General features: G+C 39.7%; 1 protein-coding gene across 1 annotated transcript; it reads left to right on the top strand.

The window, feature by feature from the left end:
* Positions 1–2,720: 2,720 nt before the first annotated feature.
* LURAP1L (leucine rich adaptor protein 1 like) lies at positions 2,721–25,777 on the top strand. The gene is made up of 2 exons (XM_040541243.1): positions 2,721–3,473; positions 25,043–25,777. Exons 1-2 carry the CDS (start codon positions 3,240–3,242, stop codon positions 25,415–25,417), a joined length of 609 nt encoding a protein of 202 aa, XP_040397177.1. The 5' UTR covers positions 2,721–3,239; the 3' UTR covers positions 25,418–25,777.
* The last annotated feature ends 225 nt before the right edge of the window (positions 25,778–26,002 follow it).

Genomic DNA, 26,002 nt, shown 5'->3' with positions numbered 1-26,002 from the left:
TCTTCTGGAAGGCAAGCATAAACTGAAAATTCTTCCTCCTCAATGTGTCCTTTTTTTGTTCTGTTTAGTGACCTTTGTCCATGCAACTCCTGTGTGATTAGCCTCAGCAATCATTCAAGAGCTAAATCTGCAAAGAACTACCATTAAAATAAGGATCTTGCCTTACAGGGTGAAAAGCAGTAACCAGGTTAACCATGTGACTGAAGTTCAAGCTGACAATGTGACCTTTGGAAAATGTAGGTGTGTTGTGGGATGGCATTAGGTTTTTGTTTACAATATTTTCACCCTTCAGGACAAACACAGTATCACGTTTCAGATCTCATAGATTTAAGGTGTCGATGAAAACTAAACAGTGAAATCTTTTAGAATTACCAGTTTACATTCAAAGTGCTTATTTCTCCAACTTCTTATTTTAGGAAATGTAAAATTGTGGTTTGACCTAAGGGAAGCCTAGGACAGTGCTCAGTACAGTCATGTGATGAAACTTATACCTTGGCTCTTAGATCTGGTAGAAGATGCAGAAGAAATAGCATGAAAACTGACTGCCTACCTATCAAGGGGTCAGATAGTCTTATTTACTGCCTACTCAAGCGTTGACACTTTGAGGGAGTGAACTACCAAGAAGAAGTGATTAGTAGGAGGATATAACAAGGAGTTAAAACACTGAAAATGCTAGCAAAGGTTGTTCTATATGGCCATATTCAGACAACAAAGGATTCAAAACAACTCTGAATCTCACCTGAAGATTGGACAGCACAAGGCAGAAGAGAACAATAGTGTTAGAATGAAGATAGAGGATTTCCATCTTACAGAATGAAAATACAGCTTAAATACTGCTTTTGTTTACTAAAAGAGAAAACTATTTCTTTGAAACACAGATTAGTCTATCAAATCTTGTAATGCTGAAGATCTGAGAGGGTGGGTTTAACATAGATACATCTTTTTGCCCTTGTAATTCAAGAGTAAACCCATTGACTGGCATGCTGGTATACTAATGCAAAGAGATGAGAATCACACCATAAGATAGTAAAGCATAAAATCCTGAGTGCATAAGGTACATCATATAGTTCTGAATGTTGCTCATCTGGAGCAATAAAAAAAAAATGTTTTCATTATTTTCAGATTGTTTATAGTAGGGTTTGTGGAAATTTGTATGAATTGGAACACATTTTAAAAAACACGTGAAACTTTGGTTGTTTCTTCTCATATTTTCATTTTAAAAACAAAGTTCAAATATATTTTAATCATACTTTATATATACTTATATATAAAGTGTATATATATAATAAAGTGTGTGTATATATATATATATGTATATAAATATATAACTTGTTCCTTGTACAACAAAGCCTCCTTTTATAGTTCAGTAGTGTAGCAACAGTAACATAAACTTTTACTTAACAAGATGTTCATAGTTCACACAGGAAGAACTTCAGCACAGTCCTTGCTAATTTACAAAACAGCACAAATCAATATTGATTTAATGATATAGAGAAACTGTTCTCCAAATATACAGAAATTAAAACAGAACTTTATAACACATACTGGGGGTGGAGGGAACCCATAAGGACGATTCTGATTTTGTGTGTGTGGTTGTTTCTGCCTTTCTTTTCTGATAAGAATCTTTATATTTTTTTGTTTGTTTGTTTTCTGTCATCAGAACTAAACAGACCCATCAAATACAAGAGATATAAAAGGCTCTGTGTATGTCTCCAGCAGAGGACTTCCAGATGGTTTGAATATATTGACAGGTACGTGTCTTGGTCTTAAAATCAATGCACGTATGAAATTCTCACTCGTGCCAGCAGGATTTTTGCTTGACTGTACTAAACCCTTTCAAAGCTCTCCGATTAACAACTCTTAAAGTACTGATGAAATTATTGGACAGGGCACATCCAGTTTGTTGTAACAATATTTTGTTTTCCTAGGCTTACTTTTTGTGATTTGAGTTGCTGTAAAGTACCTGTCACGTGATCAGAGTGGCTGGCCAAACTTTCTCAACCCCACCCCCCCAACATGTGTCAGCTGTAGCTCCACAGATGGGACTAGTCAAACTGCAAGTTTCACCACTGAAAGGTCTTTTTCAGTGCTGTGACAGGCACATGGAGCAACACACCAGGCCAAGGATTACCAGGGCACTTCTGCCACTGCAATCAGCATGGCCAGTGCATACCTTGTTATCAGAGTTACGGTGACCCATGAAGCTAACAAACTTTGCTTTTTAAAGGGCGGATAGGGGTACAAAAGTAGTAATGGGTGGTGGAGGAAGGGGGAAAATCAGCCTGTCTGCAATGAAACCTGTTTGCCAAGTGGAAATAACATTCACCCTGTAGATACATCTAGCCCTGTTAGAAAGTGATCTAAGGTCACAGCGCTCTAGGGGTTGTTTTTCTTTTTCCTTTTCTTTTCTTTTCTTTTCTTTTCTTTCTTTCTTTTCTTTTCTTTTCTTTTCTTTTCTTTTCTTTTCTTTTCTTTTCTTTTCTTTTCTTTTCTTTCCCTTCCTTTCCTTTCCTTTTCCTTTTCCTTTTTCTCTTGTTCTTTTTTTCCTTCTTCTCTTTTTCTCCTTTTTCCTCTCTTTGTCTTTTTTCTTCTTTTTCTTTCCCTTTTTCTTGTGCTTTCCCCTTTTCTCTCCTCTCTTTTCCTCTTTTCCTTTTTCTTTTTTTTTTCTTTTTTTCTTTTTTTTTATTTTTTTTCTTTCCACTTTTCCCCTCCCCTTCCCCGAAGCCTCACGCCGCTCCTCAGCCCTGCCCGGCAGCTCCGGGCCGGCGTGCGCGCTGTTGGCCGCGGACGTGCGCCTCTTGTCCTGGCATTACGGTAGGAGGGCCGGGGCGCGCCTCTTCCACCTGCCAGCGGCCTTTAAAGTTGCAGCGGGCCGGGACACGCGATGACTCGGGTCGCGGTGCCCGGGCCGGCGGCCGACAGTGCGCATCCCGGTCCCGGTCCCGGTCCCGGTCCCGGTCCCGCAGCGGGGTCGGGGCGCTCCCGCCGCCAGGCCCCGGGGGAGCTGCCCCCCCTCGCTCCCGCCCGCTAGTTTTGGTGTCCCCCCACCCAGTGGCAGGGCAGGGCAGCGCGGGGGGCGGCGTGCCGGGAACCCCCATGTCCGCCGCGGTCCACCCGGGCGCCGGCCGCGGCGCTGCCGCGGGTCACTGCTCCTCCGCGCCCCTGCAGCGGCCGGGCGGCCGCGGGTAGCGCCGGTGCCGCCCCGTCCGGCGCCGCGGGCCCCTCCGAGGCCGGCAGCCATGGAGCCCGGCGGCCCCCCCGACCTCCGCGACGTGGAGCAGAAGCTGGGTCGCAAAGTGCCCGAGAGCCTGGCGCGGCCGCTGCGCGGGGAGGAGCACCCGGGCCGCGCCGCCACCGCCGCCGCTACCACCGAGCCCGCCCGCGGCCCCGCTGCGGCCCCCGGCCCCCGCCGCCGCCGTGCCGCCGCCCTCGCACGGCTGGAGACGAAACTTAACCTCTTGCGGCAGGAGATGGTGAGTGCCCGGGGTGTCTCTCGGCAGGGCCGCCCGGAGGGGACGGGGTCGCCCCTTGGAGCCGGAGCCCGTCAGGGAGCGGGCGTGCCGATGTGCACGGTGCGGCGCCTCCGCCTCACCGCGCCGCACCTGCTGCCTCTCGGCGGCGTGTAGCTGGAGAGACACGGCAGGTTTCTGCACTGGAAACTCGGCCTGGTGTCCTGGGACTCTGCTTGTGGACGTGGGTCTGCAGGGGGTTATCTAGCTCTGAACAGACACCGTGTAAATGCGCGGTGGTTCTTCGCCAGGCTCCTATTTATAACGTGGCTGAGAGGATTTCTGTGACTCGACTTACTTCTGGACTTCTGACCTGCTTACTGTTTTAAAGCAGGTGCTTGCCCTGCATTGTGTGCTGCTGTCGTCGAGAAATTTTGTTTTTCAGTGGTGCCATCAAATTGCCACCTTTAAGGCAAAACCGAAAGAACCATCGCAGTCTTTGCAAGCCAATGAGCCACCAACCAAAAATATTGAACACTCAGTAGGTACGATTCTGACAATGCCCATTGGGCCTCAGTTATATTAGACTGTAATCATTGTGCAAGATCCCAGAAGAACATTTTTTTGGTAGCAGCCCTTTTCCACAGTTCTTGATGCATAACTTGCTTGGTCAAATTCCGTACTATTTTCTTGTTGGGATGAGGATTTTGCTGGCAGCTTGTGGAGGTGGCTTTATGCAACTGTCTTGGAACTCTGCCATTCAGAGCGAACAAAGCAATCTCATCCTATGTAAACAAGTACAATGCTATACCATTGTGCCTGTCCCGGTGCAACCTCATGTATATATAAGCAAAAGGTCGGTGGGTGGGAGAGTTCTGAAAGAATAAGCAGGCTAGGAGGAAAGGGAAATCGGGAGTGGGCATTGTGGGAGTTCATAGCCAAGATTACAACCTTAATCTTGAAAAGTCACTTTTATATCACAATTAGTGCTTTATGACTTCATATGCTTTAAGAGATGCTTGCTAATCTAAACTATCATGCATTTCAGTGTAATGACCACTGAGAATTTTAGTTTTTAACACTGTTCCCCATTGTTAGCATCCTTCATGTTAATTTTCAAAGTTCTAAACTTGTACGAGGGTTGTAGAGTGACCTGTGCATAGATTATAATATAAAAGTCTTAGGAATGTTGAACTGCAAAGATAGCAAATAAGACGGATGGAGTTCTTGGCATGACTGTCTAGACATGTCATGGCAGTTATGCCTATTAAGGGATAAAAATCAAGTGATTTGCCTTCATCATGTTTTCCTTACTACTTGGTCTCTTCTTCATCTACTTTATATGTGAAGTTTCACATTACAATCTTTAGTTCGTCTGTATTCTTCATTCTGCTTCCCAATTTCCTTCTTTTTCCCCCCTGCTCTTGGAATGAATGAGTTTTAGTCTCACCCTCCTTGATCTCACCTATTCTTTCTCACTTCAATGTCTGACTTAGTTTTTCACATCTAAACTCATTGCTTACATTATGTCAGGGGAGTTCTGTTGTACACCTCCTCGTTTGACTTTTATTCTGTGCATGCCCATTCAGCTACTTCTATAATGACTGTTTGTTGTACAAGGTGAAATACAGTTACTCTATCTACATACTTTTTCACGTGTCATCTGTTTTCTATAATCCAGAGCTTGGAAGTTAGCTATCTTCGTATGGTTGTCTACAGTAACATAAGATTTCTCCTCTGTCCATAAGGTTTCTTCAAGTTCTTAATCTGTCCCTTTCCCTTCTGCAGTTTTCTTGTGACAGTGTACAGATCTGTACAATTTAAGAACAACAGCAGATAAGGAGAGTTTCTATGTCTCTTCTTCTTCTTCCAAACATCACTCCTAAAACAGAACCAAAACTTTTCATCTGTTGTCTCACTGTTTCACATCTATTTGTAGCATATTATTCTTTGATTCTGATGAATATCTAAGAGGCTTTGACTGGGGAGAAAAGTAGTTACTATCTGCTATAATAGTAAACAGATGTAAAAAATGGAAAAAAAATAAGAAGTTTAGAAAACCAAGCAACATCTATTATACTATCTTTTTATAGTTGCTCTGTGATACCATCTTCTGCAGCCTACTCACAGAAGTTCATATGTACACCTGTGGGGTTTTTTTTTTGGCTTGCTTGCTTCAGGCTTGAGACAACCTTTTTGTACATATTTGCAAACCAAGGTTATTCAGGCTGACCTAGTCATATATGAATAACTTGAGACTGACTGTTGTGCAGACATCTTAATCTTTAATATTGACCAGTACATTCTCACTATATTATCTTCTAGGTTTTGTTAGTGAAGACATTTTGAGCAGACATGGCTTTTTTTTTTTTTTTTTTAACTTCATACAAATTGTGCATTTATGTACCTCAACTTCTGTCCTTTCCTACAGGTATTGTTTGTCACAATGGCTGTGCCCGTCTTGACAAATTCCAACTAAATCTGAGAAATAAAGCTATGTTATGGATATTATGAGTACATTTTGACCTTTCATTGCATTGAAATCACAGTGATTCCAAAGCTTTTGACTGTGCTAAGGATGTATTAGTTATTATGAGCTATTATGAGAGGAGGAACCTCTGTGTTCCACTGACACCCTATTGTTTGGCCCCTGACAGTAAAGAACAAGGAAAGCGTACCGGTTGTAATGTAAACCCGGTTGTAATGTTTGGGAGCGTACATTAAGCCTTATCTCAGGTAGTATGTAATCCTTCCAGTGACCAAAGTAAATTCAGTTGTGCAGGAATGGAGGTAGGTATAATTTTTCCTCATTTTAAAATGCAGGACCATCTTCTCTCCTTTCAGTGCACACTTTTTCCTCCAGACACCAATGAAATTGATTCTTCTGCTCTTTCAACCACCCTATATGTTTATCATGCTTCAGAATGAAGTACTATTATTTGTTGATATGGATGCTTCTGAGAAAGAGAGAGATGGTGGAAGGTCTGAAATGTCTGTCATGACGTTGCCATGTCCTTGGGCCTGGAAAAGCATGAATAAAATGGGTGGACATGATTAGCTCCCATCTATCATCTCCTGCAGGAGAATGTTAAAGAGATGAGCATATAATCATGTCCATATTTGATTTAGGAGTAGTGTTTTTGACCATGAGTTTAAGCTCCTGACAGATAGGCAGGTGTCTGGGAGTAAACTGTACATCTGCTGACTGAGGCCTTGAGGCTTGCATCTTGCGTCCCCTGATCCTTTCGCTGTCTTGAGTGGATTGTTCTTTTTCCCTGGAACCCAATTTTGTTGGTAGTCACTGGAATCCTGTGCAGAATGCCATGGCGTGTCTTTCTTGAACTAGGGACCTGCTGAGCCAGGGCACCTTCCCCTTCTTTACCTTCACTTTTCCCATCCGAGTCTGTGATTGTGACTGCCCTGGTAATTCTGAAAACCTTTGAGGCGTAAGGCCATTGCATAACAAGAGAAGCAAGGTTTAATTGCTAACATGGGTCAAAATGCTGTTCTCTGGTCAACCTAGAATGTGATGAATACTCCATACCCCTCATAGCTGTGATCCTGTTTCTTGTGTGTAATGCTCGTGAGGTCACCACTCAGTACAGCTGCATGCTGCTGTAAGTAATCAACATGGCTAATAACTGCTGAACCTGACGGCTGAACACTAACTGCTGCTGCTTCAGAAACCTCATTTCTCCTTCACAAGCTCTGTGTTTACTCAAAGAGAGATTTTTATTAACACCTGAAAACAAAGTATGTTGTTGTTGTTGTTTTTTTTCTTTCAGTTCATATTTTTCTCAAATTGCATCTTTGAAAGCTAAAGAAGTTAGAAAGCATAGTCTGTCTCTACTACACACAATAAAATAATAACAACATGCTTTGCGTAAGAGTACTTGGGTCCAAAAAAAGGTAAACAATGTCTTGGAATTAAGAGGGAAATGGCAGAGCTGGAACTTTTAGATGAACTTTCTTCCAGTGAACACCATTGAGGATCAAACATCATTAATGAGCCTGAAGGCCAAACTGGGTATTCTGAGTGTGGCAGGTTTTTTTTTGTTGTTTTTTTTTTTTTTGGGGGGGGGGGGGGGGGGTTGGGGAGAAGTAGGTGGAAACAATCCCATTGCCAAGAAATTGAGTATGACAGATTTAGGCTAAAGCTGGTTGGGAAAGAGGCATGTGCCTGTGCAGTCTCACTAGTTGATTTTTTTTTTTCTCCCTTTGCTCTAATAGTCCTGACAAAATGAAGCAGAACTAGTGGTACTTGTACTGATTGGAATTGAGGCAAATACAATCATTATGATGCTAGTCCTTCCTCTTCCTTCTTCTTTTTTTTTTAACAATTTTTGCATATACTTAGCATGTAAATGAAGATGCAGATTGAAGGGCAGACTTTCTGTAACTCTCTCTTACCAGCTCTTAAGATTTTGAGCAACTTCAGATTTGTTAGAACAGTAACTGGGGGGGGGGTAGGGGGGAGTCTGCTTTTATTAGCTTCTTTGAAAGGCATTTTTAAAAAGTCAATAAATGTAACTTGAAACATCTCTTAACACTTGCTGTAGGTACAGGCGGCTACATTTACTGTTTCCAATGATAACATCAATTGACTTAGTTGAAGCCAAGATATGATTCAGTGTGTCTAGTCAGCAGTGCAAAACTCTGTATCAGATGCTGGTTTTCTGTTAGATTAATTGGAATTTTTGCTTAAAAACTTGATTGAAGATAAAATCTTAAATATAAAATTACTAGTGGCTAAGCCTCAAGCCTGTGTAGGAGGGTTTGATTTAACCTTGGTTTCTTAGTGAGCAGTTGCTCAATGAACCCCTGAAGTGAGGCTCTTCTTAGAACTAAAAAGAAAGAATACAGAAATAGAGATTAACTTATTTCCACAGGTCTTCCAGAGGTTCACTGAAAAAGCTCATAATCTTGGATCTTGCTAACAAGTTCTCTCTTTTGTACCCTCCAATTGTCATGATGTGGTTAAAGGAGTTTGTCATTTTTATGTGGCATTTAGATTGCACAGTGATATTAGGATGCTCGGATTAAAAGGAATTTGTAGATTGATCCTTTGGGATAATGACCAAATCTAGCAAGAAAAAAATAAAATCTAATTATGCTACCATAACTTTGCCAAGTTTTCTGACTTTAAAGACCGTCTTCAGCAGGGCAAGATAAACAACTTTATTTAACTTTGTGCATACTTAAGCATCTTTTGGCTGGCAAATCTCATGTAGTACCTGGTAAAAGGATTTGAATTCTGGAACATCACCGTGTTGCACGCAGTCAGCGCTTATGGCCATTCCTGTTCAGCTGTACTAGCTAATGAAAGGTTTAAGTCCCCAGAAAGTACACGTATGCTTACATAATTAATTACTGCTTGACCAGGAGTCTGTGAAACACTGCAGATACCTAACATAGTATCATCAGTGTGAAACACATGCAATACAAGAGATTGTCACAGCAGTCTCATGGATGCTTGATTGCACTCAAGAGACAGAGTTAGTTTGCCAAATTACAGATGAGGCTTTTGACAGTCCTGATTTGAAACAATGCACACTAGCATTTCATGCTGTTTCTTTCTTGATTATTTTGTTTCCAGGATGGAGGAAGAGTTTTGGCTTTGAAGTTGTTTTTTAAAATCTGATTGATGACAGTTCATAATGAAAAGATGTGGTGTTTTGCTGAAAATTAAAACCCTTCTGTACAGAGCTCTACAGTTTAAGTGATTTACAGTAGCTTACAGCAGATTGCAAATTTTCTAATGAAATCAGCAGAACAGCATGATTTTGTGTGGATACGTAGGGCTAACTGTAGTTAAAAAGAACCTTTTGTGTGTAAACTCAAAAAACTTGAAATGCACAATACTAAATACATACATTGACCAGAGATGACTGGCCAACAAGTGCTGAAAAGTAATTGGAATTTTATGAAATCAAGGGCAATTTCTCTCTTGGATTTTCACCTGCATTTGTAACCATGACAGTTGAGAATCTTGCATACAAGCAGCTCTAAAAGATGGTTTGTGAATTATTATTTGTGAAGATAAAGACCTGAATTGTAGAAGATCTTGTAATAAAAGGGGCAAATTTCTGTTACAAAGGCAGAGTTGTAGCCTTTTCTTTCCAATCCTCACCCTTGTAAGTGGGGCTGCTAGCTATGAGCATTTACCACTGGTGGATTACTTTTTGCCATCATGTCAGTTGTTCTATCTGTTGAATTTTGGCTTCAATCAGCCATTTATCCTCAGTGGTAGAAAGCTGGGGCCAGTATTTAGGAGGGCAGCTGGAGCCTTAGAAGTCATCAGTGCATCACTAAGTTTCTTACTGTAAGATATCTGCTACTACTTGCATAGCAGTGCTCAGGTCATTTCAGGTCAGACGATCTGTGTTCTACGCAGTCTATAAACTTATGGGTAGGTATTCTAAAATTCTAACTGAAACACAGGTAACAGGCAATACATGAAATTTTAGTATGATTTTTGTGAATGCAGACCTTATGTACTGGAGATACATAGGAAACTGGTGACTTTTTAAGCTCTAATGACTCAAGAGTAGTTTGAGTAAGCCCTGCTCTAAAACAACTGCAGCAAAAGTGGCTACTTGCAGGCTTGTCAGAAAGCTATTAAACATCTACAATGCTGCAGAAACTGATATTTACAGCTGTTAAAAACTACTGAAGAAGGAGGGGGGAGAAGCTTGAATTTGGACTGAAGTGTGATGGCATGCATCAGCAGAGAAATTGTGAGGAGCAAGATTACCCAGTTTGGGCCAATAAGTTTACTGGGTACTTAAGGAAAAATAACTTCTGTAAGACTTTCCATGTGTCTGGCTTTCTTGTTAGGGAGGTCTTGGGTGTATTTTGTTAGTTTAAGCTGTTCAGTCTTGCTGTCCTATGGCCTGTTGTTTTCAAGCACAGTTTGGAAATATCATCCTTGTCATTGGATAACCTCAGTTAATGCCAGAAGGGAATCCTAGTACTAAGAATTTTAAACCTGTGAATCTTGACCTTTTCAGTCACTTAATAATAATTAACTTTTCAGCAGTAGACAGGATAAGTTATTCAAGGACTAGAGAAGGACTGGAGAGAGAATTATGTGGGAGTGACTGCTGTGGAATTTCAGGAAGATGATGAAATATTTGTTCTGAAATATACGTCTGCAATAAGAGCCAAGGAGATTAACAGTTGAAACAATTATGTTTCTTTAATGTAGAAGATAAAACGTTCTTGCACATCTGTACTTTGCAGTGTAAGGGTATGAGTGTGAGGGGCTCTTCTGTTATCAGCTGAATGGCTACAAACCAGATCTAGCTGGAAAAACTTGCACTTGCACTCACCATGATAATGCTGATTATCAAGTGGTAAGCCTTGCTCTGAGGGTAGGTAGGTTTCTGGTCTTGATCTTACTCTGTATCAGGGTGCACAGAGCCATATGGATATATAAATGGCGTTGGCATCCCTTGAGCCACTTACGCTCTTATTTTGTGTCTATAACAATCTGCTAGAACCATTTATCACAGAGACAGTATTTTTGTATGTAGTCATTTAAATAGGCACACCATAATCTACATTGCATTGCTTTTTGCCTTTTTGTTTTTTGTAGTCCAAAGGTGTGTGACTAGAATACTTAATTCAGTAGTTGCTGAATTCACAGCTATGCTTCTGTTAAATTAAGACATCACTGTGCCTGCAGCATGTTTGGACTCACTTTCATAAGGTAACCATTACTGGAAGATGTGATTTGGAGAAAGATTTTAATTAAACTTGTTGAAGCAATCTTACTACTTTCATAGTTTTTCACATGTTCTGTCTTTGGCAGCTGCTGTGTGCAGCTTAGGCATCGGTGGTTGTCTTTCCATGTCTGTCTTAGTCTCTAGTGAGAACTGGCTATGTCCAAGTGAGCAGTGGGCCATTTAGGCACATCCTGTGATGTTTTATGTTCTGAAGAACTTCAGTCAAGTACCTGAGCAGTTTGCAAGCTCCACAGAACACTTGGTTGTGGAGGTGAAGTGTTCACTATAGCCAGCTGGAATGGGCTCTGGTAGGTCTGTAGACCTTCTCATTTGTAGAGTTTTGAAAGGTATAAAACTCGCACCCAGGTTTTATCAAATGTAGAAGCAGATACAGATGGTCCATTACTTCTGAAATACCCTGTATGCTGTTCCAGCAGTGAGTCCCACTGGCTTCCAGCCTGGGGCTGATGAGTATGTGGAATGAAACACAGCTGAGGGTTCCCCCCGATGTTGCTCCAAAGGAGGTTTTCCTCCTTCTGTAAGAGAAGGACACTAGAGAGTTTAAGCAATGTATGCATGTCAGGTGTTAGTGTTAGCTACTCTGGTTTGTCAGGCTATGCACCCTCTTCCCAGAGCTTCCGTAAATATGGAGACGAGAAATGCACGCACAGCTCTGAAACCCTATTGTCATCAGTCTAATCCTTCTGCCCCCTTCATGCCAACCTGGCAATTCTTAATGCTTTGTCAAACGAATGATATGACACATTTGTTAGGTAACAGGAAGCACAAAAACACAGAGCTGCCAGGGGAAGTGATCTGCATGTTTCATTTGCTGTGCTGTAAAACAAACTCCCTGCAATATTGTACAGCCTTGCTGGGTGCAGTGCCAGGTGAAGTGAAAGCATTTAGTGCCTGTAAGGCAATGCTGAATTGCTGTTTAACTACTGGGAGTTGCAGACTTTATAAATGTTTTACTGGCTTAATTTTGTTCAAAGTTGTTAGATACCAGCTGCATTTATGGCTAAAATGCTTCCAGAAGGAGAGTCATTTTACTGCATTGCTGTTTTGGCCTCGCTGTAGATGCAGAAGGAGGTGCACATCCAAGAATTATAATTTATTAGATAGGTTGGGTGTTTCCAAACTTCATGTTTTTACCACAAGATAAACAAATAAATAAATAAAACCCTGCTTTGCATTTTTCTGTCTGTATCTTTTTCTTTTTTTTTTTCTGTTCTCCTACAGAATTTCTACTGGTTTAAATTAATGTTCAATTTGAAATGACTGAACTAGATTTTGTGACTAGGGTGCATGCTTATAAGGCATAGCAAACATTGGACACTGTTCTCTCAATAGTGTTTGCAGAAAAGAATATTTTTTATTTATAAAGCTTCAGATTTTGACCTTGATTCTTGCAGTAATTATAAATGACAGTCCTGATAGCAAGGAGAGAACTGCGAAGCATTTCTGTATAAGCAGGAGTAGGATCTGTATCAGTTTGCTACCTTTTCAAAAACTAGTGAAGTGAATGGTATCTGGGATGAGACTAACATTTAAGCTTGAAATGGTGCCTAGAGGAGGGTGGCTGCTCCTGGCCCACCATGAGTGTGAATTTGTTCTCTACATTTGGCTGCTAAATACAGACTGTTTACTCTGTTGGTCAAAGCCAGACAATGTGTGTTTAGAATAAAGCACATGAAATGAAATAGCTGTAACACTTTTTTTTTTTTTTGGTAGTTTGATCCTGAAGAATCCTTTCTGTGGGCAGAAGGGTATTCTAACTAAGAGTTAGGGTGGTTCTGCACACAAACATGCTGACTTCGAGAAGTCGTGCCAGTAGCCATTGCAGACTCAGACTATTGTTTGTTCTAGGCTTCTCGACACTATACAGTTCGAAGAGGAGTGGACATGAAACCAAAGTGGAAAGAGAACTCTTCCTGACCTGTGACTGCAAGTTCATTTTGCCTTCACAGGGACACTTCAACCACTCTAACCATTAAGAGGCCTAATTAATATCTCTTAGGAGGACTTTTGCATAGGAGCGGCTGAGGGAGCTGGGATGGTTCAGTCTGGAAAAGAGAAGGCTCAGGGGCGACCTTATTGCACTCTACAGGTACCTTAAAGGAGGCTGTAGCGAGGTGCGGGTTGGTCTATTCTCCCACATGCCTGGTGACAGGACAAGGGGGAATGGGCTAAAGTTGTGCCAGGGGAGGTTGAGGTTGGATATTAGGAAGAACTTCTTTACTGAAAGGGTTGTTAGGCATTGGAATGGACTGCCCAGGGAAGTGGTTTAGTCACCATCCCTGGAGGTCTTTAAAAGACGTTTAGATGTTGAGCTTAGTGATATGGCTTAGTGGAGAACTTGTTGGTGTTAGGTCAGAGGTTGGACTAGGTGATCTCGGAGGTCTCTTCCAACCTAGATGATTCTGTGATTCTGTATTTCAGAATATGTCAATCTCAAGTGATGGCCTATGGCTGGTTCCTAGTGTTACAGGGTTTGTACGGGAAAACTAAAATCCTTCAAGAGTAGAGAAGAAAGTCTTCAAGAGAAGAGAGCATTACTAGTATGCCAAAGCAACAGTAGTTTTCTTCAACATCAAGTGCCAGTGGAATTGACTTACTCCTTTGTTAGTGCCTAGCATTAGTTGACTGTGACTGGAACAATAGAGGGGAGGTAACTGCTGTTTTCTCCATAGGCAGATGAGGCAGCTCACAGTGACCAACTCATATAGCTCGTTATACATTCATCAGTGCACAGCAGCAGCCCTCCTATTTCAGAAGAAAAAGTTTAACCCCAACAACAATATGATGTTTAAGCTTTTCTTTTTGCTTGGTCATTTCCTTTCTGTTCTGTTGAAGTTCAATGACAAAATTACACTAAAAGAGCCCTATCCTGCCCTTTTAAGATAAAACCATAGTTCTCTAGCTCAGCCCAACATTGTTGTGGCCCAGATTTCCTTGTCTAGTTCTCTCACTTCTCAAGCAATTCTGATTATGGAATTTGGAGAGGGTCTCTTTATTGGAGAGGGACTCTTTATCGGGGAATATATTGATAGAAAAAGTGGTAATGGTTTTAAGCTAAAACGGTAGATTTAGATGAGATATTCAGAAGAAATTCTTCACTCCGAGGGTGGTGAGGCACTGGAACAGGTTGCCTGGAGAAGCTGTGGATGCCCCATCCCTGGAGGTGTTCAAGACCACGTTGAATGGGGCTTTGGGCAACCTGATCTAGTGGGAGGTGTCCTTGCACATGGCAGGGGGTTGAAACTGGGTGGTCTTTAAGGTCCCTTCCAGCACAAACCATTCTGTGATTATTTTCGAAGGCCATATTTGTCTTTTCCTAGCTTAGGGCAAATCTTGCACTCTGTTTCTGCTCCCCAGCTAGTCAGTATTTCCATAGTAGTAAGAGAAATGGTAAATGTAATCAATTACCTTGATTCTTTCCCATTCTACTCATACCTCTGGTAGTATGAAGTAGCTTTTAGTAGTACAGATTAATATTCTGTGCTGAACTAGGATCAAGACACAGTGCTGCAGTCGTATGGTATGTAGAAATATTTGCTAAGAACCCATTAAGGTATAAAAATTGAGTATGAGTCTAGCCAGAGTGGTCTAGGAGAAGCTGAGGTCTGCACCATGTCCTGTGGTTGATGGTTATTAGTCAGAGCAGGGATCAAATAACATGGAAAGACAGGTATCTAGAGTGCCTGTGTTTGACGTTTTTGGAAGTTTATAGTTCGTGATTGATTACTCCTGCTACTTTATCAGATGTCTTTGGCTAGAATCTAGGATTTCTGTTTATTTGATTTTTTTAATGTGTTTTCACCTTAGTTGCATAATCATGCCTTGCAGCTTCCAGAGTGGATTACTTCAGTGTGCTCTGTAGGAGCATACCTATGAAAAAGGCTTGGAAACAGCAGCCTGCTTGGTTAATTGTGTTAGCCAAGTTCAGCATTACGGCTTGCTAAAAATGGTACTTGTTTCTTGTTTGCTTCTAGTTTTTTAACCTTGATAGCCCAGATGCAGATTGGCTGTGAACTGTTTGATCCCTTCTTAGTGGGTGAGAAAGAGATAAAAGGAGTTAACTATTTATAGGTATCTGGAAGTTTGAAAGTGTATTTTTAGTTTCAAGACTCAAAATAGACAACTTGGCTTCACTTTCTCTGAGAGATCACAGATTTGCTAGAACATTCAGGTGAGCACAAATCACGTGAATGAACAGTACTTTAGCAGGATGGTGATTGCACCAGTGGAGAGATTTGGGTGAATTTTTTTATTTTAAAGAAAAAAATAAGACTGAATCCGAAAGACGCTCAACTTTTGATGGTCTACAGATTAAACGTAAGGAAAGGAATGAAAAGGAAAAAAAAAAAAAGGCTTGTATGATAAGATGTTTGGTATTTTTTATTAAATACTTTTTAAAAAAGATTTGACACAGATACGTGTTCATAACATTTCCATAGGAAAAAATCAATGATCAGCATATCACTTCTTAACTCTGATAAACCAGTTCTAAGATGACGTGATCACTTACTATTACAAGGCTGTCTTGAAGTTCCTTTTTATTCAGATAAACCTTCAGTAAATAGGATGGGAGTGTGCCAACAGTAAGAGATTTGACTGTTAGATTAAAACTATGCTTTTAATAGAACCTACCCAATCACCAGGGCCACAGAATCATTACAAACAGAATCCTACTTTGAACTCTGGGAAGGCAAATATTTGAATTTTTTTGAATCTCATGTGTCTCTCCAGTGATACTGCAAAACCAGACTTGAATTTCAAGAAAGCTTAGTTTTTTCCCAGGTAGTAATATTGTCATGTCTCAGTTCTGACTTGAATAAAGCATGTGTTGTTTCTTTCCTTTTTTTCTTCCCCCTTTAAGAAGAGTAACAAGTTGAGGATCACTCTTGTCTAGGTACAAGCAATATTTTCAAGTTCCAGATGTATCTGTAAGCAAAACCCATGATATTCTATCACTGTTCTTCTACTTTGGTGCTTTTGAGCATATTTACACAGTGCCAGTATTAAAACTAATTAATGTTGAAAGGTTAAGTAGAGGGCTGGAGTCCTCGTTAACCTAACCTAGTTCAGAAAATAATAAATATTTTTTCCAGTATTAGCACCGCATTTTTAGGAGCATGTTTTGATCAAGGTAAGCATAGGTAAGTTAATGAAAGCAAAAAAAAAAACCTGGATATGCTATTGAGCCGCAGTGCTGTTTCATGTTGGTGGGGAGGAAGCGTACAGTTGCTGTGTTGTGACAGATGCTCAGAGCACATTACAATGGTGCTATGATAGTCCATCTGCTGTAACACTTTCTGACGCTGTTTGCAGCTGCTTCATATTGACCTGAATGTTTGTAGTGTCATTACCTTGTCTGTCAACACATGTGGGTCTGTAGTGTGGACTTTCCTGGACACTTTCACCTCTGTCATCGTAGATATGTTTCCAAAGTCAGATGTTATTTTTATGACAGCAGTATATGATATTTAGAAACATGCAGTAAAAACTTCATACTGCATTAGATGCTTTTTACTGTTCTTAAATTGTTACAGTTCCTCCCTGCTCCCTTTCATGTTTCTTCAACTGAGCTTTAAAACAATCAGGAGCTTCCTTTTATAGTCTCTCATCCTTCTGAGGCTGGATATTTCTGTGGTGCTTCAATATTTAAGGTTCTGATTTAGCATTTATTTTATTGGGGGGGGGGGGGGGGGGGCAGGGAGGAGGAGGTGGTGAAGTATGGGCTTAACTAACTTAATTTTTCCTGCTTCGTGCTCTCAGATGTGTGGCATATTTCTCTCTGATAATAGTAATCATATCTACTTAGTAGATATTAAGTCCAGCTTCATTTTCACAGTAGAATAAAAAGACAACCAAAAAAACAAAGGCAAAATGATTTTTCCCATGTGAATTTAGTGTTACACTGAAGTGTACAGAATATCTCAAACAGTATAACATTAAAAACTAAGCCAGTATTTTTGCACCCTACTGAATTAATGATTCATCCAAATCATGGAGATTTTACTATGTATTAATGCAAATGACAGGCTACCCACTGATACTAGCAAGAAAAGGATGATGCACATTCCAGGGAGGAGGAAAAAGGCATTGAGATCCACTTTTTTTATTACAGAGATAATGCAATAAAGCAGTTACACAACTCGATGGCATGTATTTTCCTGTCAAGTCTGAAGGGGATCAATTAGTATATATAAAGATAATATATTCAAATAGGGTGTCGTAAGAGAAATGTAAATAACTAATACTGTAGTTTACGAGAAGATACCAGAAAATAACCATGCTGGCATAATGTTTTGTTTATGTATTTGCAAGAAATGTCTTTGAAACCCATTCATAGAATTACTTACTCTTAGTGCGTACTGAGCTAACTTTATCCCTCATCATGTTCTGCTCTGCCTCCTGATCATTTTGGTGGTCTCTCAGATCTGGCCTAACCACTTCCTTGTTGCAGGTAATGAGTGGTTGGTTCCAGGTGCTTTTCTTCCTCTAGTGTGAGGTACAGAGTTCTGTCTGCAGAAAGAGAGTCCACTCTGGCTGATGTCAAATCACACAGTCCTCCTTTTTCCCTCTTACTTAAGAGACCCTGTTCACAAAGCTACCTTATATAAAATTTGGTAGCAACATAAGGACCTGTAGAAATACGTGTCGTAAGCACTTGGTGTGGTATTGCTTTGGAATCGCAGCAGGCTTAAGAGAGATCGTGACTAGACTTAGAGCCTCTTTTTAAACTAGCAAGGTCAAGGGCATAGACAGAAACTGTAAATTTAATAACTGCACATTCTCTGGACTTCATTGTAGGGAATGCTGCCTAAAAATCTACTATGCCTTTTTAAATTTTTGAGTCTTCAAGAGAAACACAAAGATAATAATGTCTTTTGCAAAATAATGGAAAAAGTAAGTTGTCAGAACTGCTTCTGTAGCCTGCCAAAATGTTTTTATTATGACTCATTACAGAAGTGCAGCTGAAAAAGGTCAGTGTAATTTGCTTAATTTGCAGAAATAAACTAGATCAGCAAACTGTAACTATAAATCAAGGATTTATCTGGGAAATTGAGATTTGTATAGGTAGCTTTTGTATGTGCCTCTTACTGTTTGAAGACTACCCCAAGTGTAAAAAACAAAAGGAAAGAAATGGGAAAACCTTTCAGCAATGCATTATGACTCAAGTCTATGCTGAAAGAAAACAAAGAGAACAGAAGTGCAAAAAGCTATTGATCTACCTGTAACACTATTAACTGAAATTTAAAGAATGTGTGTGTTTTACTTAGAGTACTGTGAGGTAAATCAGTCTGACACACATGGCCCTGATGAGCACTGTAGCATCTACCTCAACCTATTGACAATTTAAGATGTGCCAAACTGTGGTTACTATGTTTATTATTTATGCATGTTAAGAAACTGAGGAAATGAGAGAGCTCACATACAGTGTTTGATAGGTTGAGCGAGCTTCAATTATTGTAGTGCATGAATTTAATGTGAACTAGTTGATTTTGTGGTGGAGTGGATGTGGAACATCCCCACAAGCAGTTGCAGTTCCACCAGTGAGTAACTGATCCCTTCTAGCTAGGGATAGTTAACCTGTGTGCTTCTGCTCTATCACATGGAATCTCCTCGGCTTTTTGACAGGTGATGATGAAGTTTGCATTCAAATTCAGAAGTCAGACTAGACACTGCTTTTTTATCTTGATCCTGAAATATCATTGCCCAAAGTGGCTTATTATTTTAAGAACCTCATGCAGACACCGTGGTGGAATCAGTAGGGCAGTTTGGTAGCAGACAAGAGGTTTAAAGTCAAGCGCATACATAAGAACTGCTTAAAGTGGGACAGAGCTCATGCACAACCTATTAATTAACCTGTATGTTTAGGGAGCAGAAATTTTACCCTTATCTGTCATTTGTGATTTTTAGACATGTTAAATGAATGGAAGAAAAAACACTTCTTTCTCTCACTGTTGTTGAGAAGCTATTGTAATATCGTTCTGAGCCTGCTAACCTTCAAGTGCATGTGCTGTGTGGTTGTTTTGTGGTGGTTGCCTAATAAACAAAGTCTGTATGTGTGACCACATTAATTCCTGTTGTAAATATGTTAGCTCAGTGACTCCAATTAAGTAATGCATATATTCACATATTCTGAATCTTTCTAGCTTGTTATGCATGTTCTCACAGAGTCACCTCTCAGAGACGATGTTTTATTGATGAATTTTATATCCTTTTATATTTGCTGACTGAATTTGATCTTCTTAAGACTAAATCTGCTCAAATAATTAAACATTTCCAACAAATGTTTATTTTATGCTTCATCTCTTATCTCTATCTACGGGGATTACTTTTCTTAGTTACTTTGAAAATTGTTGCTCAGTATTTGTAATAGAAAAAGCAATTCCAGGAGAAACTAGAATAAGCTTGGCTTCTGAGGAGAAGCAGACTTCTCGGAATTCAAAATAAATTGACTGTTAGATTTATTTAATTTTTGTTGCATCTCAAATGAATTCATGGAGTTCATTATTCCATGGAAAACTAAGGTAATCTGCCATTAAAAAGAGAAAGGGGAGGAGCTAGGCATAGGTGGGTAACCATAAAACTGTTTATGACTGTTTATGATGCAGGAGAGTGGAAAGCTGTCTTTGACATACCCTAGGAAGAGGAAGGCAGCAGCAATGTAGGAGCAGTAATGCTCCTAAACTGTAGTGGTCACACAGTCCTGTTTGTCATGGAAAGATTGTGTTGGCTTGAAATTCATTTTGTAAAAAAGGCAGTACAGATGGATGTGGCAGTACTAACAACAGATGGAATTGACTGCAGTACCCATTTCATCTAACCTCTTCATGTCCTAATTCTTTCTGCAGGATCGTTCAACCGCCAAACTGCTTCCAGTGCGGTACCATGTTTTGCTACTGTTCCCATGCAACTTCCAGTTATTGTGTATAACTGTATTGTGGATAACTGGACAAAGGTATACTGCTTCAGAACCACAGATCCCATGCTACTGAATCCTTGATGAGTGTTTGAGCCCTAGGGATCCTGTGCAGAGCAGGGTTACTTAAATAACTACCTGAATCCATTTAGGTTTAAGATTTCATGTCTTTGAGTGACTTACTTCACTGTGCTATGACTGAAAGATCTGTATTGAAGGAAATACTTTGTTATACAAGCATGCTTATTTCCTTTCCTTTTTCTTTTGTGCTCATTAAAACACACAGCATAAAGGTGTTGAGGAGAAAATTAAATCAATGTCTTTTAAATAAACTTAGGAATATCTTTTCTCAGACCACACTTAATAATTGCCGTTAATATCACTGCAGATTTGCTGTTTTTAAAAGAAAGAAAAAAGGGGTGGGGGGAAGAGAAAAAGGAAAGGAAAAAAAAATAGAAAAAAGCATGTGTTTCTAGGAACTTAAAAGAAAACAGACTGCAGAAAGGAACTAGTGTTGCAGATGGCTTTGACAGATTAAAAGGGTATATTGAATTGAATTTTTTAGCTTTCTTGTTTTTAGAGGGGGTGGGGAGCCACTGTGTGTGGAGCTGACTGGAAGCTACGTCTACAGAATATACAGCAGGAAAACACAAGTCCATTTTGCCAGTAGTCTGAGTGCAAGTGCAACTTTGATCCAAAAGTAAAAGGACAGCTAATGCATGATTTTGGACAACTGCCAAGAAGCATTAATTGTCTTTGTTAACAGCCGTAATCATCAAGAGTTTTATTCTAAAACCGATAACCTAGTCAAATCATGTTTGAAAAACACTGTACATACAGAAACAGGAATATGTGTATATGTCTTTTTGTGTGTGTGTGTGTACACAGATGTCTGTGTGTGCATTTATACATTTTTTGTGTATCAGTGTCATGCAAGTCACGGTGTTGATTATGGAAGCCCATAACCAAGGCTAGATGAGTAAGGGCAGCAATGTTGTTCTTGTTAGAACAACCAGTGTAAGTGTGGGAAAAGAGATGTGAGTGTTTAGGTCAGATATTCCTTCCAGACTGAAGAACTGGTTGTGTCTGAATGCTAAACTGTTCTGTCCACGAATACTACCACACTGTGTTACATGAAAGATGCTCGCTGTCACTTTAATTTCGTTATTTTCACATGCCATGACTAGCTGTTTAATGTTAAGCATTCCTAGGGATCTGTACTCTTGTTATTATGCAAACCAAACAACAGGATATGTAAGCTAGGTTGTAACCAAAATTTGTTTTTCTCTGTCTTACCACAATTTCTTTCTTGCTGTATGTCATAACATTGTGCTGAAGACTGATACATACTCCCACACACCTTGCATTTGGTGGTGTTGTGCTCTACATTAAAGAGTAGCTGTAGAAACTGTTCCAAAATGCCTAAATTAGATACAATTCACTCTGTTTAGATTATTGCTGAACTGCACCTGTTACTGTGCATGGAGCTGTCAAATGTAATGAGATTGTATTGTGTTTAGTCCCTTTAATTGAGACCTCTAGGAACTGATTGGTTTGCTCCAACAGTTACATGAGTTGCAACTCTGTAAGTACAAACTAATGTGATTGTGTCTGGGCTGAAATACACAAGAGGCAAGAAATGTCATAGTGACATTTTTATGTTATCAGTTGATGAGATAAATGTCATTAAAGATCAGTCTTGGTGGACTACTTTTTAATGTTTGCTTTAGGAAAAGTACGCAATGGACATGGGAGACTTGGGACTAAATAGTAACTAAATAGTAAATAGTAACTTCAGGAGGAGGACTCATCAGCGGAAATGCAAAGAATTTAGTCTAATAAGGCCATTCCACAGAAATTCCGAAGCCACAGATACATGAAGAGCAAAAAAAAAAAAAAAAAAAAAACAAAAACAGATCCTCTGAACTGAAACTGAAATACACGAGATCACCGTTTTATCTAAAGGTGACTGTTTCATCAGTGGTGTATTGGTGCTAGTTCCATTAAACTTTGCCATAATCAGCCTTTTGGGAAATTGCTGTTTCCAAACTTGCATATATACAGGAAATTGGTGAAGTCTGTAGTTGCAATTGGGAAGTCAGCTAATTTGCTGCTGTCACAACAGCCTGGTTGCCAAGCAAATGGTTTATAGTGATTTATGGGCTGGAGAAGAAAAGCTGGCTTGAGTAGGAGGGCTACAAAGTAGTCAATCTGTTTTCAAAACCTCACATCTGAAACAATGATAGATGGGCGTCATTGTTAAAACTATATGGTAAAGCTGTTTTCCATGGTAACATATCATCTATATTAAATCCTGTGAAACTGGAGTGAGCCTAATGCAGAAGTTGTTTTAGGGACTGCGAATACTTACGTGACAGTTACCTAGACAGTCTGGTACTTGCAAAGTTTGAAAAATCTTTGTGTTGGGTTGACCCTGGCCAGTAAACACCCATCAGCTGCTCACTTACTTGTCTTACCGTCCTCCAGTGAGAAGGAGGAGAGAATCAGAAGAGGAAAAGTGAGGAAAATTCATGGGTTGAGAGAAACACAGTTTCAAAAGTAAAGCAAAGAGAAAAAAAGATAAATTATGCAAAGGCACTAAAAATAAAGTACACAAAATCACTCCCTATCTCCCACCAGCAAACTGATGCCCAGACAATTTCCAAGTCACAGCTACTTTGGAAAGACCAAATGAGTCTTCTAATGCTGGACATGACATTATGGAATAATGGAATATCCATTTGGTCAGTTCTGGTTAGCTGTCCCAGCTCTGTCCACTGCAAACCTCTTGCTCATCCCCAGCCTTCTTGCCTGGGGGGCAGAGTGAGAAGTAGAGCAGGCCTTGACACTGTGCAAGTACTGCTCTTCCGTAGCTGAAACACTGCTTTGTCATCAATGCTGATTTGTTCACAGAGCTAGAACACATCACCTGTAGAGGCTGCTATGAAGCATCCCAGCCAGAGCCAGTACAATCCTCTGTTGTATCTAACAGAATAAAAAATACATTAAAATATTTTTTTAAAACCGTAACAAGTCAGTGTAATTTGGGAGATTGAAAAGAATTTGGCATTTGAGTATGGAAAGAATCATGTCCAAATGTCTTGCTTGGCAAAAGAAGAAATAGCTTTTGCTTCCTGAGAATATCAATCTCATTCCAGTCCACTGTAGATGAACAATACAGATGCTATATTTCTGTATAATAATCATGGAATTGGAGAACAGTATAAAATGTCTATTGTCTGGCATAACAGATCTTACTTGTTTTCTTGTTTCTCAGTGAACTAAAGCTGTTCAAATATACTGCTTTGTCTTCTGAATTGTCTGAAAGTTAACATGTAAGTGATCTATGGAAGAAGAGTATTTAATGTATTTAATGTAATGTATTTAATACAGTGAGAGATTGTGGCACAGATTTTTGTAGAGAAGATTATAATTATAATTACAGACAAATTATATCCAAAGGGGAAGTTAAATATGTATATTAAATTGGTGGCATACCTGCATGTAATATGCTTGATTTGTACAATTGAAGGATGTAAGAACATGCAATAAAATATGACACAAATTACATGCTAGACATAGTATCCTATGAGTTCTTCTGAAATTACTTTTTTCTTCCCAGTAGTTTTAAACATGCATGCCCTGTGTTGGCACTGTGGCAAAAGTTTATGTAGGCCCAGATCTGTGTGAATGTGGAGATTGCAAGTGTGTCTATTGTGATGTCGAACATTTAGTATTTCCGAGGTGCTAGTGGAAGGGGCTGCAGAGCTGATGAGGTTGCAAACTAGCATTGTCTTCTCATCGGGATATAGCTCAGACACACTTCCATGACTAAACAGCTGTTTCACAAATTCATGCTGTGAATGGGAGTAGCTGCTGCTTCTCCACACATGACCATATGGGCAAACCCTGAATCATCTTCAATTTGTTAGATCACCTTCTCAGTATTCTCGCTTGTTTTATGTGACGAATAGGAGATTCCACAGAATCTCTTGCCAATGCTCATCATGGTTCAGATGAAAAGAAAGAAGTAATGAATTAAACACTAAGACATCACCTTTATATGTCGTTTCATTGCAGAAATTTTAGTAGAAGTATCTTGTTAAGTTTTTCTAGTAAGGAGAACATAAAGTGCTGTGAGGTGCAGCACTGCAATATGCCACTATGCTTTACCATTAACACTTCTATGTGTGTGCATCAATCATGAGAATTATGTTGCAAAATAGGAGTTGGTGTTTGGAGAGTATTTTTTGTTCAGTTATTTTTTGCTGATTGTCAGTCTTTATGTTAGTCTATAATATGTGGTTGACCACAAGGTCATAACCTTCATCTGATATGAGTTTTAATAATTAGAAATTTACAGTTTCAATAATTAGCCATATCTGTTTCAACTCTTTGAAATTTGTACTGCCGCTTACAACATAAACTCAGATGTAGTGTGAATAAATGTTTAAGATCAACAAGCCTTTTTTGCAAATAACACACATCTGAAAATTTTAGATTACTATCATAACCATAACAAAGAGGATGTGAGGTGAATGCTTAGCTGCTTGGATCTGCTAAATAGCTGAAAGTCGTTGTAAATGAACACGAGTTTGTGTCTTGCTTCTCTAAATAATGAAAAGTTATCCGCAGGAGTTGTCATGTCACAGCTATGTTTCATCTACTAGCATCATAGTGTTACGTTTACAAGTCTTGTTGATGACTAACATTCCTGTTAATGGGCTGCTTATGTAGCATGATTAGGTTCCCACTTGAACTTCATTGAAAGTATAGTAATACTTACATATATTTATATACAACTATTTAAACAGATTTGTGCTAGATACTGAAGGCGAGTTTTAAAAAATCCTTCTATTGCCTCCAGCCTGCTATTTAGAGTCTGATTTTAGAGCAAATCGCTAATCTTTTTAATTGCTTTTGCCTTGTAGGTTAATCTCCGAGCCACTGATGTCAAGCTTATGCGCCAGCTACTTATCATCAATGAAAGTATTGAATCAATCAAATGGATAATTGAAGAGAAGGCCATTGCCAGCAGAGGTAGCAGTTTGAGTGGTAGCCTGTGCAGCTTATTGGAAAGTCAGGACACATCCCTCCATGGCAGCTGTAACAGTTTGCACAACTGTAGTGATGGACTGGATGGAATATCAGTGGGGAGTTATTTGGACACTTTAGTTGATGATGTCCCTGGTCGCCAAACCCCTTCCGATATGGACCAGTTCAGTGATTCTTCTATTATGGAGGACTCACAGCCTCTGCATAAACATCCCAAAATTGATTCTGATGATTACTACTGTTTTGGTTAATAAAAGCAAGTTCCAGTGGGACATACATGCACTTGTATTTTTCCTTTCTCTTTGCTGCTATTTTATTTCATGTGCAAAACCCCAAATTTCTGTTGGAAGGAAATCATACAACGATATTTTGATTCCACTTCGGAACTTTTCTGTTGCTTCTAACACATTTCCTCCTTGGTGGGTTATCTGCTTCTGTCCTGCTCAAATTTCTTTCTCTTAATTTATTATTGCTTTTGTTTTTGTTTTTTACAGTGCTGTATTTACAGATCTTTCAAAGTGGTGAAGGAAAAGCTTTATCTTTAAAATGAGACATCAGGGAATGAGAGCATCAATTTTGTACTTGTTGGCAATAAAATATCTTCTGATAAATATATGTTGTGGTAAATTTTCTTGACCACTGGGTTTGGCTTTTCCAAAGACACTGTTCTTACTGAGCCTTAAATCTGAATCTTGAAAATACCTCTACAAAATAATTTTGTTTTATAAGCAATGATATTTGATCCAGCTAAGCTGCCTTCATTTGGAGTTTAAAGTACCCTAAACAATTTGGGGGGAGTGGGGGGGGTGGGGGGGTGGAAGAGAGGGGAGTCCTTT

The sequence above is a fragment of the Cygnus olor genome, chromosome Z, assembly GCF_009769625.2.
Source record: "Cygnus olor isolate bCygOlo1 chromosome Z, bCygOlo1.pri.v2, whole genome shotgun sequence".
Lineage (NCBI taxonomy): Eukaryota > Metazoa > Chordata > Aves > Anseriformes > Anatidae > Cygnus > Cygnus olor.
The sequence above is the reverse complement of the archived record's forward strand: the minus strand, read 5'-3'. Positions and strand labels throughout refer to the sequence as shown.